This window comes from Schistocerca gregaria, chromosome 4, assembly GCF_023897955.1.
Source record: "Schistocerca gregaria isolate iqSchGreg1 chromosome 4, iqSchGreg1.2, whole genome shotgun sequence".
In the NCBI taxonomy this organism is placed as follows: domain Eukaryota; kingdom Metazoa; phylum Arthropoda; class Insecta; order Orthoptera; family Acrididae; genus Schistocerca; species Schistocerca gregaria.
Window position 1 is genome coordinate 204,726,798 of NC_064923.1, and position 19,561 is coordinate 204,746,358.

Genomic DNA, 19,561 nt, shown 5'->3' on the forward strand with positions numbered 1-19,561 from the left:
TGTTCGCATTGACGGCACTTTGTACAGTGGACGTTACATTTCAGATGTGTTACGACCCGTGGCTCTACCTTTCAATCGATCCCTGCGAAACCCTACATTTCAGCAGGATAATGCACGACCGCACGTTGTAGGTCCTATACGGGCCTTTCTGGATACAGAAAATATTCGACTACTGCCCTGGCCAGCACATTCTCCAGATCTCTCACCAATTGGAAACGTCTGGTCAATGGTGGCCGAGCAACTGGCTCGTCATAATGCGCCAGTCACTACTCTTCATGAACTGTGGTATTGTATTGCAGCTGCCTGTACACGCTATCCAAGTTGTGTTTGACTCAATGCCCAGGCGTATCAAGGCCGTTATTACGGCCAGAGGTGGTTGTTCTGGGTACTGATTTCTCACGATCTATGCACCCAAATTGCGCGAAAATTTAATCACATGTCAGTTCTAGTATAATATATTTGTCCAATGAATACCCGTTTATCATCGGCATTTGTTCTTGGTGTAGGAATTTTAATGGCCAGTAGTGTACAATAGAATCGCAGACCAGAGAGCAATGTCGGCAGTAGAAGGAGTGGTAGCTCGCAGTGTTCGGTTGGGTCAGGTCGGTCTTAGAGAGCAGTTGTGAGTTGTATAGCTCACAGAGAGCACTTGTGTCCTGAGTGGAATTACCAAGGCCGGTCGTGGAGAACGATGGCGGTGGCTGACCAATGTAGTATAAGATAAAAGCAAAACAATTATTATCCACTGACGAGCGCATATATTTATTACTACACCTCATTTTGTACTATTGTTGTATCGAAGTCACATGTAAATATTTTTCAATAATTTTTCAATAATAATCTTTCTTATAAAGATAACTTTTGAGTCAGTCATTCATTCATCCGAATTTAAAGTATTTACTAATTTCTCCTATCCATAATCATGCCAATAATCGTAAAGAAAAATCCTTTTTTTTATACATGAAACTAGTGGGCTGTGCCAGAAAAATTTCTTATAGGAGCAGATATACAAGCGTTATGCGATGACTTCATTAAGGTAAGAATCTTCAGTTTGTTCAGAATGACTTTTCAAGGCCATGACGCAGCATTGCTGACGTCTAGATTTACCAGTTTATATTCACAGTCAGTTAATTATTGAAAAGTTATATATGAGTCACGTTTTTATTGAGAGGATAGTCACCATTTATTGCGAGGTTACGGAATTTAACTGTTGGGAGGTTACAGTTTGCTTTCAGACGTTTCACGCCGTACGCGCCGACGACCATCTGTCTGATGTGGCATGAAAGGTTAATCATCTGAAAAGACACCTGTCGCCGCTCAGTGGACGTCCAACTGAGATACGGGCGTGCGAATCCCATCCTTCGTCGGCGATGAACAGCAGTTATCGTGGTTACATGAACCAGGCGCCTGTTTCGGAGGCCTATACACAGCAACGTCCGCTGAACGGTCGGTGAAGAGACACACTGTTGGTAGCCGCTCAGTTCATATGGACAGTTACTTGCTCAACAATTGCATGTTTGTTCGCCCGTACACATCTGCTTAGCCGTCGTTTACCGCTGTCATTTACGACTCGTGGTGAACCACTGTTGCCTCGGTGCCGGTTTTGGATAGCGCCATTTCGCCATGCACGGTATACCGGCGGCACACGAACAGTTTACAAAATTAGCCGTTTGGGAAATGCTTCCACCTTTTGCCCGAAAGCCAGTGATCAGGCCATTTTGGACGTCAGGTAAATCGCCCAGTTTCCGCATTACGACAACGACTGCACTGTTATTTTGCCCCCCCCCCCCTCCCTCCCCGGCCCCATCGACACACTTTATATACTGATAGTGCTGCCACCAGTCATCTGTGAGTAGTTAGTGCGCGGTGACGTCGAACATAGGAGGTGGTCATTAGAGTGCTGGATCGTGTGTAAACACTCCATCAACCGCCTGGCCGAAGAAAGGCAAGCACTGACTTACGGAATTTGGCGTGCTGTGAACGCTATTCCGAATCTAATGATCTAATGAACGCAGCACGCCTAGTTGCATACAGTCACTGCTCGCCTTGCAGCTGCCAGGTGGTTGCCGGAGTGTTTACATTGCCACATCTTAGCCACGATCAAGTCAAAGCAGGGTCGTCAATGAAGTACAGCACGTAGCACTGAAAGCACGTTTGTTACGAACGAGAAGGAGGGGGAGATAAGTGTTTAATGTGTCGTCGACATCGAGCTCATTAGAGTCGGAGCACAAGCTCATATTAGGGAAAGATGAGAAACGAAATCGACCGTGGCCTCTCATAGGAACCATCCCAGCAATTGCCTAAAGCGATTTAGGATAATCACGGAAAACCTAAATCTGGATGGCCAGACAATGGTTTGAACCGTGCTCCTCCCGAGTGCAAGTCCAGTGTTTTATTACGAACGCCAGTATACAGCCAGAACAAATCGGACAGCCTGGGCGGAGCCTGCTACTGTTACATCGAATATCCCAGATTGCTGGTGTTTATACAAATAGCGAATATTTCTCAATAACAAACGTCACAAACATAACAAATTTGAGAAAATTCCATAAAGGGGAATACTAAAGAACAAATAACTGCATAGCGGTTCAGTTAGATTTAGCGACAAGCAGCATGGAAGAGAGCGACGCTAACCGCTACGCCAGCACAGCATGATCATCGTGTTTCATATTTTCCCTTCAACGTTGTATAACGTAACTGTGGGGTCACCGCCAGACAACGCACTTACTAGGTGATAGCCTTTAAATCGGCCGCGGTCCGGTAGTATACGTCGGACCCGCGTGTCGCCACTATCAGTGATTGCTGACCGAGCGCCGCCACACGGCCCCAGTTGTACAGCCGAGTTTGCTAGCGATGGTTCACTGACTTCTACGCTCTCATTTGCCGAGACGATAGTTAGCATAGCCTTCAGCTACGATATTTGCTACGACCTAGCAAGGCGCCAGTATCCGTACTATTAATATTGTGAATCATGTACCATAAAGAGCGACGTTCTCCATGAATGGATTAAAGTTAAGTATTCCACCAGCTACGTCCGTTTTTCTCAATTCTAATTCCCTGGTCGTGTTCCAGACCCCACGCCAGCCTGCGTGAGCTGAGACGCGTGCATTTCGGCCTCCTTTAGAAAAAACACGGTTGGCTCTCCTGCCAACCACAACAGTAACATCACTGCTTAAATGATACAGACTCAAGTCCGTGGAGATTTGTTATGAAGTCTGTTGGCATGGTAGCCTGATGATGTTGCTTCGAACGAAACTGGTAATGACAACTGCCGTGATTTCTTATTAATATTAACAAGGACCAGCTCTGGAGCTATAGTCTAGATGCTCAAGCTTTTCAAAAGAACAGTTAACGGAATTTTGGCAGTTTACAGTGAGTTCATTTTCGCGGCAATCTAATTTCTTCTATACCTTAGTTTATCCAAACGGGGATTTAGATGGATTTTTACTTCCTATCACCAGATGAGACTTTTTGACCTGTTGCAACTGGGAAAAACCATTTTCAGGTGCTCGAAGCGTTTCAGTAGGAAATTCAAAATTCAAATAAATAAATGCGTCCTTTTTATAAAAAATGTGACTGTATAAAATATTTTCTTTTGTTGTAAAAAGTATATATTGCTGCCACCTGCATAATATCAGTATGTTATTTTTGTATTGAAAAATTATTCTTGCATAGGTATGAATCACAATTTCTTTTATTGTTCTTTTAAAAAGGTTTGTTCATCATTGCGATGTTAATAAATCGTGCTGAATACCGCAATGATTTCACCTCTTAAAAGATTTTGAATTCCATCAAACTCTTTTTAAAAGAAAGGTAGTAAACCTTAAATGCTGCGCTATAGTCTTTTAGTTCGAAAGTTGCTTTGAAATTCTGTTTATAAGGACGAATCATCATCGAATTATTGCTGGTAGGGCTCACACCACAGTTTTAGCTTATGGGTGAATAGATCATAAAGACACCCTTGGATCCTGAAGCCATGTACAGTGAGACGTTTGCCTAACGTTTGTTGAGCAAGGGGAAATAAATACTGTAGTGGACAAAAGTTAGTTCAAATGTTCTTTCTGATACTTTCCTGATGAACTTGGACCACATCTGATAACATTCAACGATGGTACCGAGTTAAGAAATTTTGATACTGAGTTAAAGAATTTGCTGCAGGTCCCGACAATGAGCCAAAATAGCCAATAAGAGCGTACTGGCAGAGGTGCCAGTGACTGCAACACGATTTACCAGGCACAAGGGGACTACTGATGCATTCACTGCCAATCTGTGTTTAATGTGAATGACATAGCTTGTCGTTCTGCGGATTAAATCGAAAAATGAATAGAATCATCTTACTTACGCAATGCGTTCCTTAGAATGTTAGTAAATGTGGGCAATCTAGTAGGTTTTTTAATTATATTCTTTTCTTTTGATATTAGTAAGTTTTGTATATTTGCCTATCAATAGCTGGTGTACAGAAAATTAAAAAGCAAAGTTTATTCAGGCACTGCCTTATAAACAAAATAAATAAAACGACAAACCTTTACTAAGACGTGTGCATTTCCATTCCGTGCAGCTAGCTCATCTATTCGTATTTTAGTGTTTGCTATCACACGCAATTCAATAATAAGGATATCAACAAATTAACATTGTGCATAGTGTGCAGCAATGTAACTGTGAGTGATTAAATGTAATTAATTAAATTTAATAAACCGTTTGTAGCATGCTGACATAAAATAAGGTAAAACAGTCACTTCAGCTGTGAAATCTTTCTGTCCTGTTTCGCCACGTTGCATCGGCTGCATGATTTCCACGTAGAGTGACAGTTACAAGTCGTGGTGTTACAGTACTTACGATGCTCGTTGTCTGCATGCGGGCAGCTGTGTTGACGGTATCACCGAACAGGCAGTAGCGGGGCACCTTGAGTCCTACGATTCCCGCTACCACTGGACCTGAATGGATTCCTGTGAGACAGAGAACAGCCGGCTAAACATGCCAGCAGGTACTGGGCAGACCTTAATAGATACAGCAACAAAAATTTTACAACACGTCTCGTTTTTAAAGAGGTCGTAACAAACATTTGGAAGCTGAGAGCTAAAGAAAAAATAACTATTGATATATTTTTAGGTGATAATGTTTAACCCTTTACTTCATAACATGAAGGATGTAGATAAAGTATTCCTTCTGCAGGTACATTGCGTCGTGTGGTATCACTATATCTTTTGATTCCTGTTTATTGTCATCTGCGAACCTGTCTCAGGCAAAGCTATTTCTTTCCGAGCAGGTTACTATGTAAACGACACAAGGACATTTGGCGAAAATACGCACGCAAGCAAACAATTCTTCTTACAATGATTGTTGTTACTGTTACCTCTATTAATACTTTCGCACGTGTGATGCAGTTGTTTCTCTATTCTTCTGTTCCGATTGTTTAGGTTTATTCTATGAAACTACAAGTGTGCTCTGCAGGTCTGCTGCTTTCAATTAAATGAAGTGATGATGTTTGGTTTGTGGGGCGCTCAACTGCGCGGTCATCAGCGTCCGTAAAGTCCCAAATTTTTCACAGTCCAATTTTTTTTTTCACAGTCCAATCTAGCCACTGTCACGAATGATGAGGATGATGATGAAATGATGAGGACAACACAAACTCCCAGTCCCCGGGCAGAGAAAACCCCCAACCCGGCCGGGAATCGAACCCGGGACAGTTAAACGAAGTGAGAGCGGATTGCCAATACAACATTGTTATAACTTTGGAGCACTCCTTGTACATGCTTGGGTAGCTCAGATGGTAGAGCACTTGCCCGCAAAAGGCAAAGGTCCCGAGTTCGAGTCTCGGTCCGGCACACAGTTTTAATCTGGCAGGAAGCTTCACTCCTTGTGCATGTCAGCAACATGTCGATGTAACACTTTCACACGTACCACAGTACAAAAACTAGCATTACCAGAGCTCGAACCCACGATCCCGGGTACGACAAACTAGCGCTCTACTAGCTTTCTCACGCGAGCTCTGACATATGCTCACAGTTACGCTTTTCCCGTTCACCGTAGATCATGAGATATTTATTACTAACCGTTTACGCATAATTGGAAATGCCGTGTGTTTAGGGCCTCCCGTCGGGTAGACCGTTCGCCTGGTGCGAGTCTTTCGAGTTGACGCCACTTCGGGGACTTGCGTATCGATGGGAATGAACAGATGATGATAATGACAACACAACACCCAGTCCCTGAGCGGATAAAATCTCCGACCCAGCCAAGAATCGAACCTGGGCCGTTAGGTATGCCATTTCGTCGCGCTGACCACTCAGGTACCAGGGGCGGACACCGTCTGCGCATGATACCCTGGACGACAGCACGTAGAAGAAACTATATCGGTGTTTTGGTCGACAATCGATGTATAGAGTTTGGTGCGATCCGACTGTCTGACATGTGCAGGTTTGGGTATTAGTGCTACCCGTAAGAAGCCGGGGCAGTTTGCTAGTTCTAAGGGGACAACTTTATACAAGCAGACCAAGCAAGGAGTCATTAGAATCAGATTCTGGGAAGTGGAGCGTTGTTTTTGAAAAATGTGTTATTCTGTTATTGTAAACTGACGTGGAGTGGAGGAAGATGGTTCTGGAACTGTATCTCTGTAAAACAGAGCTCTAAGAAATCAGACCTCGAGGAAACGTGACAAAGTACAAAACTGGATGCATTTAAAAATGTCTAAGCGAGGACATTAAATGTTCGGTAGACAAATTAAAAACGAAAGTACTTGGGGAGCTTGATCTATGGAGCACACTTACCAGGAGAAGGGACAGATTTGTGAAGTATGTACTACAAAAATTCAGAAATAGGTAACTTGGCACTAAAGTGAGTAGCTATAGTTATAGACAAAGACTGGAATATGTGGATTATCGAAAAAGTTGGGTGTAGTGGGTAAAGCACCATGGACCCGCAAACAGAGATCTTAGGAAATTCAGCTCATTCTGTTCCTCAATGAGATCCATAGCATCGTAAACAACGGCCCTCAGATTGATGCTGTGTTCCTTGACTTCAGGAAGGCATTTGACACCGACCCGCACTGCCATATAATTAAAAAAATATACACGTTTACCTAGTATCGAACCAGACTTGCGGCTAGATTCAAACATCCTTCGTAGATAGAACTCAACACGTGGCTCTTAATGTAACAAAATTTACAAACGTAACGTGCTATTTCCGGAGTACCGCAAAGAAGTGTGACAGGTCCGTAGCTGTTTATAATGTATAGATGGTCTAGTAGAAAGCATCGGAAGCTCTTTAAGACTATTTGAAGGTGTTGAAGTTGTGTATAAGAAAGCAGCAATGCCAGAAGACAGTACCGATTTGCTGAGGATTGGTGTATGGTGCAGGCTCTGGCAGTTGATAAAATGTAACATTTTGCGCATACATAGGAAAAGAAATGCACTGCTGCACAACTACACTATTGACGACAAGTTACTGGGAACAATATCTACCGTTCAGCATCTAGGAGTAATTATACAGAGTGACCTTAAGTGGAATGACCTCATAAAGCAAATAGCAGAATAAGGGAGAATATTACGAAAATGTAACTCACCCACGAAGGAAGTGGTATACAAGGCGCCTGTTTGGCCAATTTTTGAGTATTGTTTTTCAGTGTGGTATCCTTATCAGGTAGGACTGATGAAAGAGTTAGGGAAGAGTCATAGAAGAGCGGAGTATTGCGTCATGAAATCATTTAGTTGGAGCGAGAGCGTTACATAGGTTCTCAACAAAACCCAGTGTCGAACGCTACAAGAGGGGCGCTGTACATCAAGCAGAGGCTTACTGTTGAAATTTTGAGAGAGAATTTTCCGGAAAGAGTTGGACAACATATTACTTCCTCCCACACACACTTCGCGAAATGACCACGAAGAGAAAATTCGAGAAATTAGAGCTAATACAGGAGCTTACTGACAATCATTCTTCCTACGCGCCATTCGCGATTGAGACAGGAAAGTGCTGATCAGTTCTTGATGCCAGAAGCACCCTCTGCCACACACCGGTGGATAGGTTATGAGATGTGGTATAGATGTTGATGTATGCAAAGGGAGGAGAAAAGTGGGTTAAGATACAAGAAGGTAGAATGAATTGCGACGAAAGAGTGGTTCTTTTCAAATTCTTTCTCTTCTGATCTCGCTTAATGGACCAAAGGATGTTGTTAGCAAGATCTTCAGGTTGATATTGGAGATATTCCTCTAAATGACTGAACAAGGAACAACAACCAAAGGTCTCCTATTGCTACTATTTTCCCGAAATAGATGGGCATGATAAATCTCGTATTTGCAAACCGAAAGGTCTCGGGATCGAATTCCAATCGCACCACGGAACATTTGTCTGTCTTTAGCCTAGCCTTCATCTCTCCTAAGTCTGAAGATTCTCCATGAACTACACGTTGTTCAGATTCTGCGTTAAACTGCAGGTGCCCTATCCCGATGTTATTATTGTGGTAGATTGGGACACGCAAGTCGTCGCAAGACGTCTAGTGGAAAGTTTCGCACCAGGCAGCTGAAACACAAAGCATTATTATTATTATTATTATTATTATTATTATTATTATTATGAGACATATTTTTTAAGAGCCGATCGATCGCGAATTTAAGAGCACAGTGAAAATTCCGTGAGACTTAGTGCAGCGCCTGGTACACCCGTCGATCGCGTCACGTCGCACTAGTCAATTCTGAGCGCGCAGTGAACACGTAAATGTGCCCAGAACGAGATGTAAGGCACCCGAAATTCATTAACGAACAAGTAATGCGTACGTTGAGTGACAGCAAAGTGTGGTAGGATCTTTGAAACACGGACGTTCATAGTGCAGGCGATCAGGGAAGAAAGCGACAGTCGATCGACGACCTTGTACAGGCAACTCGAGACAATCGTCAGTTCACAATTTCCGTGTTGAGTGATTCATTTGCCGATATTTCAGGATCTGCTCTCTCTGCCATCGTAAGCGAGAGGCTTCGGTACCACAAACTCTGTGCGATAAGCGTTTCGAAGATGCGGTCCGACCATCACAAAATGCAGGGAATGAGCTCTATCTTAAAGGTTTTCCAGCGTTTCCATGATGAAGGACAAAATTTTTGAGCAAAATTGTCACAGGGAACCGGCTTGGGTCCATTTCGAAAATGACGAAACAAAAGATCAGTTCAAACACTGGATGCATTTTCATTCTTTGAACAAACTAAAGAAGTGCAAGCAAACTTTTTCCACCAGGAGGTGTATGGCTGCTGCGTTCTGGGAGCGAAAAGGAGTTTTGTTGATGGAATTCACGGAACGTGGCACGGCCATCGCTACAGCCTCACAAGCGTGACTCTCCAACATCTAAGAACGGCAACAAGGGAAGAATGTTGTCATCAGGCATTGTCCTCCTTCGTGACAATTCTCTGCCGCACACTGCAGCTGCAACAAAGACATTTCTGCAGTGTTGCCGATGGGTAGTGCTTAATCACCCATAATACAGCCCGGACTTGGCTCTCTCAGCTTTTCATGTCATCTTTCAATTGAAGGACAGCATTTCGGCATAAACAAACAACTTGTATTAGACACTGGTTCCTACATCCCAAGTGAATTCATGACACACCATCAGAACAGCCAGAGAGTTAGAAATTGGAAATTTGTGTTAAGATCTTATGGGACCAATCTGTTGACGTCATCGGTCCTTAAGCTTACGCCTAACTTAAACTAACTTACGCTAAGGACAACACACACACCCATACCCCCCCCCCCCCCATGTCCGAGGGAGGACTCGAACCTCCGACCGGAGAAGCCCTGTGGACCGTGACAAGACGCCTCAGACCGAGCGGCTACCCCGAGTGGCCAGGGAGTTAGTACTGCTTCTGCAAACGCAGTCATATTTCTCCTTAAGATTCTCAGTGTAGATGGCGAATTTTATTGTCATTAACATAGTAATATGTTCCCACTCACTTACATAGATTAGACGTGGCTAGCCAGACTGGTTAGCCTCCTTTCATACTCAAGAAAGGAAATACGCGTAATTCGATCAATCACAGGCCCACATTACAGACGTCGATTTGCAGTAGGATTTTGAAACACGTACTGTGTTCGAACGCTATGAAATACGGCGAAGGAAACAATATGTTGACACACAGTCATTACAGATTCAGAGAATAAAGCTATATGAGTGCAGGGGATTTCAAGTTGATTCCATGTTTCTAGTTTTCCGAAAGGGTTTTAGTACTATTCCTCACAAGCGACTTCTAATCAAATTGCGTGTCTGTGGAGTATCGTCTCAGTTATGCGACTGGATTCATTATTCCCTAACAGAAAGGCCACAGTTTGTAGTAACTGACGGAAAGTCATCGAATGAAACAGAAGTACTATCTAAAGTTCCACTATGTGTTGTCCCGGAGGAGGTTCGAGTTCTCCCTCAGGCATGGGTGTGTGTGTGTTTGTCCTTAGGATAATTTAGGTTAAGTAGTGTGTAAGCTTAGGGACTGATGACCTTAGCAGTTAAGTCCCATAAGATTTAGCACACACACATTTATGATGTGTTATACGTTCTCTGCTGTTTTTTACTATATACTTGGTAGGAGATAATTTGAGAAGCCATCTTCGCTTGTCTGCAGATATTGCCGTCCAATAAAGTCAGGAGAGAATCAAAACCAGTTGCCAAATTATTTAGACAAGATATCTGTATGGTGAGAAAACTGGCAATTAACCTAAAATAATAAGAAGCGTGATGTCATTAACACAAGTGTTAAAAGGAATCTGTTAAATTTCGTTTACACGATAAATGGCAAGTCTAAAGGCTGTCAATTGAACTAAATGCCTGGTGTTAACAACCACGAACAGCTTCAGTTGGATGAATCACATAGATAATGTTTTGGGGAAGGCAATCCAAAGACTACGTTTTAGTAACAGAATACGTACAAGATGCAAGAGGTCTACTAAAGAGACTGCCCACACTACGCTTATTCGTCCTCTGCTAGAGTAAAGATGTGCTGTGTGGGATCTTTACCAGATAGGATTGATGGAGTTTAGCGGAAAAGTCAATTCTGCATTATCGCGAAATACGAGAGGAAGTGCAGCGGATATGGTAGGGGAGTTGGTGTGGCACTTATTAAAACAAAGGTGTTGCGGTGAGACCTTTTCACGAAATTTCAAGCTCCGAATTTCTCCTCTGAACGCGATAATATTTTCACCACACTCACCTGCGTAGAAGAAACGATCGTCGTAATAAAATAAGTCAGAGATTGCACGGAAATATTTTAGTGTTCGTATTTCCCGCGCGCTGTTTGAGTGTGGAACGGTAGAAAAATATAGTGAAAGTGATCCGATGAACCCTCTGCCAGACACTTAATTGTGAATTGGGCAGTAGTCATGTAGATGTAGATGGATACTAGCATGGAGAATTGGCTTCTATGATGAGGGTATTGAAACGTTGATACAACGCTACGACAAATGTCTAAGTTGGGGCGGCGACTATATGGAAAAGTAACTGGGAGGTGTAGGTAAAAGTTGGAAATAAAACATTTTTTAATTTCACTGTGATTTCCATTTTGTGACCAACGGACCTTCAAACAAAATAGCCCTTGTGTTATTATTGATGTGAAGGTCGATGGCATCATGTCATGACCTCACACAAATGCAGGATGCTTTTCGAGCGGTACCTCTGGGATTAGCAGTGGGATGATAGAGGCTAGAACGAGTGGGGTGGTTGTAGGAATCTGGAACATTCTATAATAATTAGTACTAGAATACTTTAGTAAATACGTTTTGTTTAATTTTGTCCTGCTACTGCAGTTCAGGAACACGGAGAGACGTCTACAGACTTTAAAGTAACCTCTGGCGTGGCACAGGGGAGTGTTATGGGACCATTGCTTTTCACAATATATATAAACGACCTAGTAGATAGTGTCGGAAGTTTCATGTGGCTTTTCGCGGATGATGCTGTAGTATACAGACAAGTTGCAGCATTAGGAAATTGCAGCGGAATGCAGGAAGATCTGTAGCGGATAGGCACTTGGTGCAGGGAGTGGCAACTGGCCCTTAACATAGACAAATGTAATGTATTGCGAATACATAGAAAGAAGGATCCTTTATTGTATGATTATATGATAGCGGAACAAACACTGGTAGCAGTTACTTCTGTAAAATATCTGGGAGTTTGCGTGCGGAACGATTTGAAGAGGAATGTTCATATAAAATTAATTGTTGGTAAGGCGGGTGCCAGGTTGAGATTCATGGGGAGAGTCCTTAGAAAATGTGGTCCATCAACAAAGGAGGTGGCTTACAAAACACTCGTTTGACCTATATTTGAGTATTGCTCATCAGTGTGGGATCCGTCCGTACTAGGTCGGGTTGACAGAGGAGATAGAGAAGATGCAAAGAAGAGCGGCGCGTTTCGTCACAGGGTTATTTGGTAAGCGTGAGCGTTACGGAGATGTTTAGCAAACTCAAGTGGCAGACTCTGCAAGAGAGTCGCTCTGCATCGTGTTGTAGCTTGCTGTAAAGGTTTCGAAAGGGTGCGTTTCAGGATGAGGTATCTAATATATTGCTTCCCCCTACTTATACCTCCCGAGGAGATCACGAATGTAAAATTAGAGAGATTCGAGCGGGCACGGAGGCTTTCCGGCAGTCGTTCTTCCCGCTAACCATACGCGACTGGAACAGGAATGGGAGGTGATGACAGTGGCGTGTAAAGTGCCCTCCGCCATACACAATTGGGTGACTTGCGGAGTATAAATGTAGATGTAGGTGTGGATGTAGAACTAATAACAACTACCTTTCTTTATTACAAATGACTCATTAACAAATATTAAGTGGATTGTACAACAAGCAAGATAACACAATTCTGGTATTACGTGCGTAATTCCTGCGCGAACTAGAGGCTGCGAAGCTAGCGAGCTGAAGGCTATTCTAATCTGGCTTCGCTCACGAGCTGTAGCTGACTCGGCCGGCGCAATCTGGAAGTCTGTGCCAGCGAGTCCGCAGAGGTTGCAAGTGTTGGACCGTTATCGGTTACCGCAACCTCTAGCGTGGTGTCTAACGTTGACACCACAATTATAATACGGGAATAGGGCGCAACTCACCTATGCGTATCTGTATGCTGATCCCCGATGGCAGTCGCAGCTCCCGCACGCGCCGCACCAGCTGCAGCGATACGTCGGCCACGTTCTGCGCGTGTCTGGGCGACGTCTCGGGCGCGCCGCTCACCGCCATGTACACCTGGCCCACCGTCTCCACCTGCAACAGCCGCGCCGCAACACGTCACACATACTGGCAGGAACTGACAGCTAGGAAAAATCACACGTACTGGCTGCACCACCAAAACTAGCGACTGAACTAACCCTCCCCCCCCCCCCCCAACCCACACACACATATACACTCCTCCCCCCCCCCCAAACACACATACACACATACACACACACACACACACACACACACACACACACACACACACACACACACACAATGAGACCATTGCCTGCCCATTGTGAGACTGAATGTCACTGTGCACATGTGACGCGTCCAGGAAAGTTCACTCATGTTCAGGAGAAAATAGAACACCTTGAGCGGCTAGAGATGTTGTTGTTGTGGTCTTCAGTCCAGAGACTGGTTTGATGCAGCTCTCCATGCTACTCTATCCTGTGCAAGCTTCTTCATCTGCCCGTACCTACTGCAACCTACATCCTTCTGAATCTGTTTAGTATATTCATCTCTTGGTCTCCCTCTACGATTTTTACCCTCCACGCTGCCCTCCAATACTAAATTGGTGAGTCCTTGATGCCTCAGGTTATGCCCTACCAAACGATCCCTTCTTCTAGTCAAGTTGTGCCACAAATTTCGCTTCTTCCCAATTCTGTTCAATACCTCCTCATTGGTTACGTGATCTTCCCAACTAATCTTCAGCATTCTTCTGTAACACCACATTTCAAAACCTTCCATTCTCTTCTTGTCTCTTCGCTTCCATACATGGATACACTCCATGCAAATACTTTCAGAAAAGACTTCCTGACACTTAAATATACACTCGATGTTAACAAATTTCTCTTCTTCAGAAACGCTTTCCTTGCCATTGCCAGTCTACATTTTATATCCTCTCTACTTCGACCATCATCAATTATTTTGCTTCCCAAATAGCAAAACTCATTTACTACTGTAAGTGTCTCATTTCCTAATCTAATACCCTCAGCATCACTCGATTTAATTCGACTACATTCCATTATACTCGTTTTGCTTTTGTTGATGTTCATCTCATATCCTCCTTTCTAGACACTGTCCATCCCGTTCAGCTGCTCTTCCAGGTCCTTTGCTGTCTCTGACATAATTACAACGTCATCGGCGAACCTCAAAGTTTTTATTTCTTCTCCATGCATTTTAATACTTACTCCGAATTTTTCTTTTGTTTCCTTTACTGCTTGCTCAATATACAGATTGAATAACATAGGACCTTCATATTCACAGGACGTGTACATTAGTACCTTCGGCAGTGCGCCGATTTTCGGCACGATTGTGTTCTCGCCGCGAGTGTCAAGGTCGACATTGGCCTTGCCAGAGATACTGGGGCGCCGAGTTGGCAGCGAGTGGCCCTCTGGCGACGAGGTGTGGAGGGTTAGAGAGTTCCGTGCGAGAGGAACAGAACTGCAGAGTGTTGGGGTCCGGATCGTCCGTATTGTGCATCAATGATTTTGGTGCTGTGGTGATTTGCCACGGCTGATAAACAAGACAGTGTGGGCCCAACCTGAACACGCTGTGCTGTAGCATGTTCGCCATGGATGTCATGATATTGGAGAAGAAAGCAGTGGAATACGGTACATGTATTAACCTTCAGTGACTTCTGCGATGTTAGTTTACTTAACTGTGTGGAGATTGAGCAGTAACGGTCACTTTTCAACGGAATTTACGATTGTCTAAAAGTGTGGCCAATGCCGGATGGTCGTTGTCACAAAGTTATTATTTTTCTTATTTGTGAACATAATTTTCTGTAATAGGATTAATCGTTGGAGAGATTTGAAATTGTCAGTTCTGCACTGTAGTTCAGCAGGTTATACAGGGTGTTACAAAAAGGTAAGGCCAAACTTTCAGGAAACACTCCTCACACACAGATAAAGAAAAGATGTTATATGGACATGTGTCCGGAAAAGCTTAATTTCCATGTTAGAGCTCATTTTAATTTCGTCAGTATGTACTGTACTTCCTCAATTCACCGCCATGATTTCATACGGGATACTCTACCTGTGTTGCTAGAACATGTGCCTTTACAAGTACGACACAACATGCGGTTCGTGCACGATGGAGCTCCTGCACATTTCAGTCGAAGTGTTCGTACGCTTCTCAACAACAGATTCGGTGACCGATGGATTGATAGAGGCGAACAAATTCCATGGCCTCCACGCTCTCCTGCCCTCAACCCTCTTGACTTTCATGGGGGCATTTGAAAGCTCTTGTCTACGCAACCCCGGTACCAAATGTAGAGACTCTTCGTGCTCGTATTGTGGACGGCTGTGATACAATACGCCATTCTCCAGGGCTGCATCAGCGCATCAGGGATTCCACGTGACGGAGGGTGGATGCATGTATCCTCGCTAACGGAGGACATTTTGAACATTTCCTGCAACAAAGTGTTTGAAGTCACGCTGGTACGTTTCGTTGCTGTATGTTTCCATTCCATGATTAGTGTGATTTGAAAGAAGTAATAAAATGAGCTCTAACATGGAAAGTAAGCGTTTCCGGACACATGTACACATAACATATTTTCTTTATTTGTGGGTGAGGAATGTTTCCTGAAACTTTGGCCGTACCTTTTTGTAAAACCCTGTATACTGGAATTTTACAAGTATGCTACGAGTTTGGGATATGTTTTTGTATCATCGTGTTAAATAAAAGTGAATTTTGAAGTTTGTAAGGTACCTTTCTACCATTACGATTCTGTAAGTTTTTATTTGGAAGTCATGTTTCTACTGTTATTGGTTGAGAATTTATTACCCGATCAATCAAAGGAAAAGTTATTTAACCAGTCTGTCTCTGAAGTGTTTTAAGACTTGTTTTTCAGTGAACTATTATTAATAAATTACGTAAATCAGTAATGTTGTGAAAGCAGTTATTGAAGACACACATCTCCATTAGCCAATCAAACATGGCCAGTTGGGAATAGGCATTGATGTAACATTAGGAGATAAGAGGCTATTTGTTAAGTTGTGGCAAGACTAATCCTGTTGCTTGTTGCTCTTGTTGAAGTGTCTAGTCGCCCCTAAATTGAATACTAATTCTGCACAGCAGAAATGATTAACATTTGAACCATATTGGCCAGTGGGTTCAAGTTCAATAGTGACATCACGATGCAACACAACCTACAGGTAAAATGTGCCTGTGGCTCTCTTTGTCGCTATAAATCGAAGGAACTGGGGCAGTGGAACTTGAGAAAACGTGCAGCATTCTCGCAGACGTATGTGCGACCCGTACGGTCAGATCATTGAGTCTGAAAGAGGGCGCATTACTGGTGGTGGTGGTGGTTAGTGTTTAACGTCCCGTCGACAACGAGGTCATTAGAGACGGAGCGCAAGCTCGGGTTAGGGATGGATTGGGAAGGAAATCGGCCGTGCCCTTTCAAAGGAACCATCCCGGAATTTGCCTGAAACGATTTAGGGAAATCACGGAAAACCTAAATCAGGATGGCCGGAGACGGGATTGAACCGTCGTCCTCCCGAATGCGAGTCCAGTGTGCTAACCACTGCGCCACCTCGCTCGGTGCGCATTACTGGTATAGGAGAATGTGATGCTCTCATTCAGGAAACTGCTGCTCGTGTGGGACCGAGCGTTTTGGCAGTGTAACGGGTGTGTGCAGAATGGTGCACTGAAGGCTGTAGAACATGACGAAATGGGTCAGGTCGCATCATCCAGACCCCCCCCCCCTTCCCCCCCCCCCGCCCCCCCCCCCGCCCCCCCCCCGAGAAGATCGACACTTCATCCAATTGGCATCCCAGTACGGATCTGCGTACTCGGCTCTGGGCCAACAGTGGAACATGTCGTACACTGTCAGAGGTGACAGCCCATCGCCGTTTACTACGGCATGGTTCAAATGGCTCTGAGCACTATGGGACTTAACATCTATGGTCATTAGTCCCGTAGAACTTAGAACTACTTAAACCTAACTAACCTAAGGACATCACACAACACCCAGTCATCACGAGGCAAAGAAAATCTCTGAGCCCGCCGGTAATCGAACCCGGGAAGCCGGGCGCGGGAAGCGAGAACGCTACCCCACGACCCTACGGCATGTGTTACGTGCGCGTCTTGCGCTTCTCCGCCTACCTTCGACGCATGTGCAGAAACCTGCTAGACGGCAGTGGTGTACGAATGGCATCACAGGGGTAGAAATGGCATCAACAGTGTTTTTGGACGAATCCAGGTTCTGTTTGTTTGAAAATGATGGCCGCATTTTGGTTCGCCGTAGGCAGAGGCAGCGGCATCACAGTAACTGTATTCACACAAGACATACAGGACCAACTCAAGGCCTTATGGTGTGGGCTGCTATTGGGTGCAGCCACGAATCATAGATGGTGCTGTCGAGGGCACTGTGACCAGTGTGGCCAACGTGAATGATATCCTGCGACCTGTAGCCATACCCTTTCAGCACAACACCCCAGACGCCATTTTTGAGCAAGACAATGCACAACCACATGTTGCTGCACGAGCACGTGGCCAGCCAGATCATCAGATTTGTCGCCAACTGAAAATGTATGAGATGTGGTAAAATGATGGGTGCAGAGCTGTGACCCAGTGCCAACCACCACAGATGAACCCTGGAACTAGGTGAATGCAGCAGCCGGCCAGGGTGGCCGAGCGGTTCTAGGCGCTACAGTCTGGAACCGAGCGACCTCTACTGTTCGAATCCTGCCTCGGGCATGGGAGAGTGTGATGTCCTTAGGTTAGTTAGGTTTAAGTAGTTCTAAGTTCTAGGGGACTAATGACCACAGTAGTTGAGTCCCATAGTCCTCAAAGGCATTTGAACCATTTTTGAATGTAGCATGGATGCTATACCACAGGACGACATTCGTTCCTTACTCGCGTCGACGCCATCATCCATGGAAAAAGTTATCAGGGCCCATGGCTGACCCTGTGCCTACTAGCGTCACATGCTGAACCGAGGTGATTGAAATGCTAATCGTTTCTGCAGAACATATTGATGTACACGTCATGTGAACGTCCTATCTCCAGTCGTTCAAGGTGTTCTGTTTTTTCTGAACGTGAGTGTATATAAGCGAAGCAGAGACGATTTGGGACTCATGGTAAGTTGTCATTCATTTGTATTAGTGCACTGCGTATTTTAATAGCGACGATAGGGGAGCAAACCGTAGAATTCGCGTTTATTTATCCGAATCCAAATGAAAGTAAAACGCAATATAATCTATCACCAGAGTCTAATACTACAATGAGGTGACAGAAGTCACAGGATAGCGATATACGCGTACATAGATGGCGGTTGTATCACGTATACAACGTATAAAAGGGCAGGGCACTGCTGGAGCTGACTGGATGTTTGTGTTGTCCTCATCATTTCATCATCATCATCATCATTCGTAACAGTGGTTAGATAGGTATGTGAAAAAATTGAACTGTGTGAAAACTGGGACTTTGTACGGGCGCTGATGATCGAGCTGTTGGGCGCCCCACAAACCAAACATCGACGTCATCATCACTGCCGGAGCTGTCATTTGTACTCAGATGATTCATGTGAAAAGGTTTCCGGCGTGATTATGGCCGCACGAAGGAATTAAGAGACTTTGGACATGGTATGGTAGTTGGAGCTACAAGCATGGGGCATTTCATACCGGAAATCGTTAGTGAATTCAGTATTCCGAGAGCCACTGTGTCAAAACTGTACCGAGAATACCAAATTTCAGGCATTACCTCTCACCACGGACAACCCAGTGCCGACGGCCTCCACTTAACAGCCGACAGCAGTGGTGTCTGTGTAGTGCTATCAGTGCTAACAAACATGCAACAATGCATGAAATAACCTAATAAATTAATGTGGAACGTACGTCGGCAGCAGGCGACCGACGCGAATGCCTTTGCTAACAGCACGACATCGCCTGCAGCGGCTGTCCTGGACTCGCGAGCGTATCAGTTTGACCCTAGCCGACTGGAAAACCGTGTCCTGGTCAGATGTGCCCGATTTCGGTTGGTAAGAGCTGATGGAAGGGTTCGAATGTGGAGCAGACCTCACAAAGCCACGGACCCAAGTTGCCAACAAGGCACTGTGGCTCCACAATGGTTTGGGGTCTGCTTGCATCAAATAGACTGATTTCTTTGGTTCAACTGAACCGATCATTCAGTCGAAATGGTTACGTTCGGCTATTGGGAGACCACCTGCAGCAAAATAACGACGTAGTTTTTGTGAATGACAGTGCGCCAAATCAATGCGCCACAGTTTTCCACGATTGGTTTCAAGAACTTTCTTGATAGATCGAGCGGATGATTTGGTCACCCTCATCGCCCGACATGAATGCCATCGAACATTTGTCGGACGTAATCTAGAGGTCACTCTGTGCACAAAAACTTGCACCGGCAAGAATTTCGCTGTTAGGGACAGCCA

The 19,561-nt window shown here is 44.5% G+C and overlaps 1 protein-coding gene across 1 annotated transcript in view; it reads right to left on the reverse strand.

Annotated features, from left to right (window-relative positions):
• LOC126365774 (soluble guanylate cyclase 89Db-like) overlaps positions 1-19,561 on the reverse strand; it is a 430,509-nt gene that overhangs the window by 29,128 nt on the left and 381,820 nt on the right. Inside the window, exons 10-11 of the mRNA XM_050008298.1 lie at positions 13,053-13,206; positions 4,837-4,946 (exon numbers count right to left, since the gene is read on the reverse strand). Coding sequence (XP_049864255.1) covers positions 4,837-4,946; positions 13,053-13,206 — 264 coding nt within the window. The remainder of the gene's footprint in view (positions 1-4,836; positions 4,947-13,052; positions 13,207-19,561) is intronic.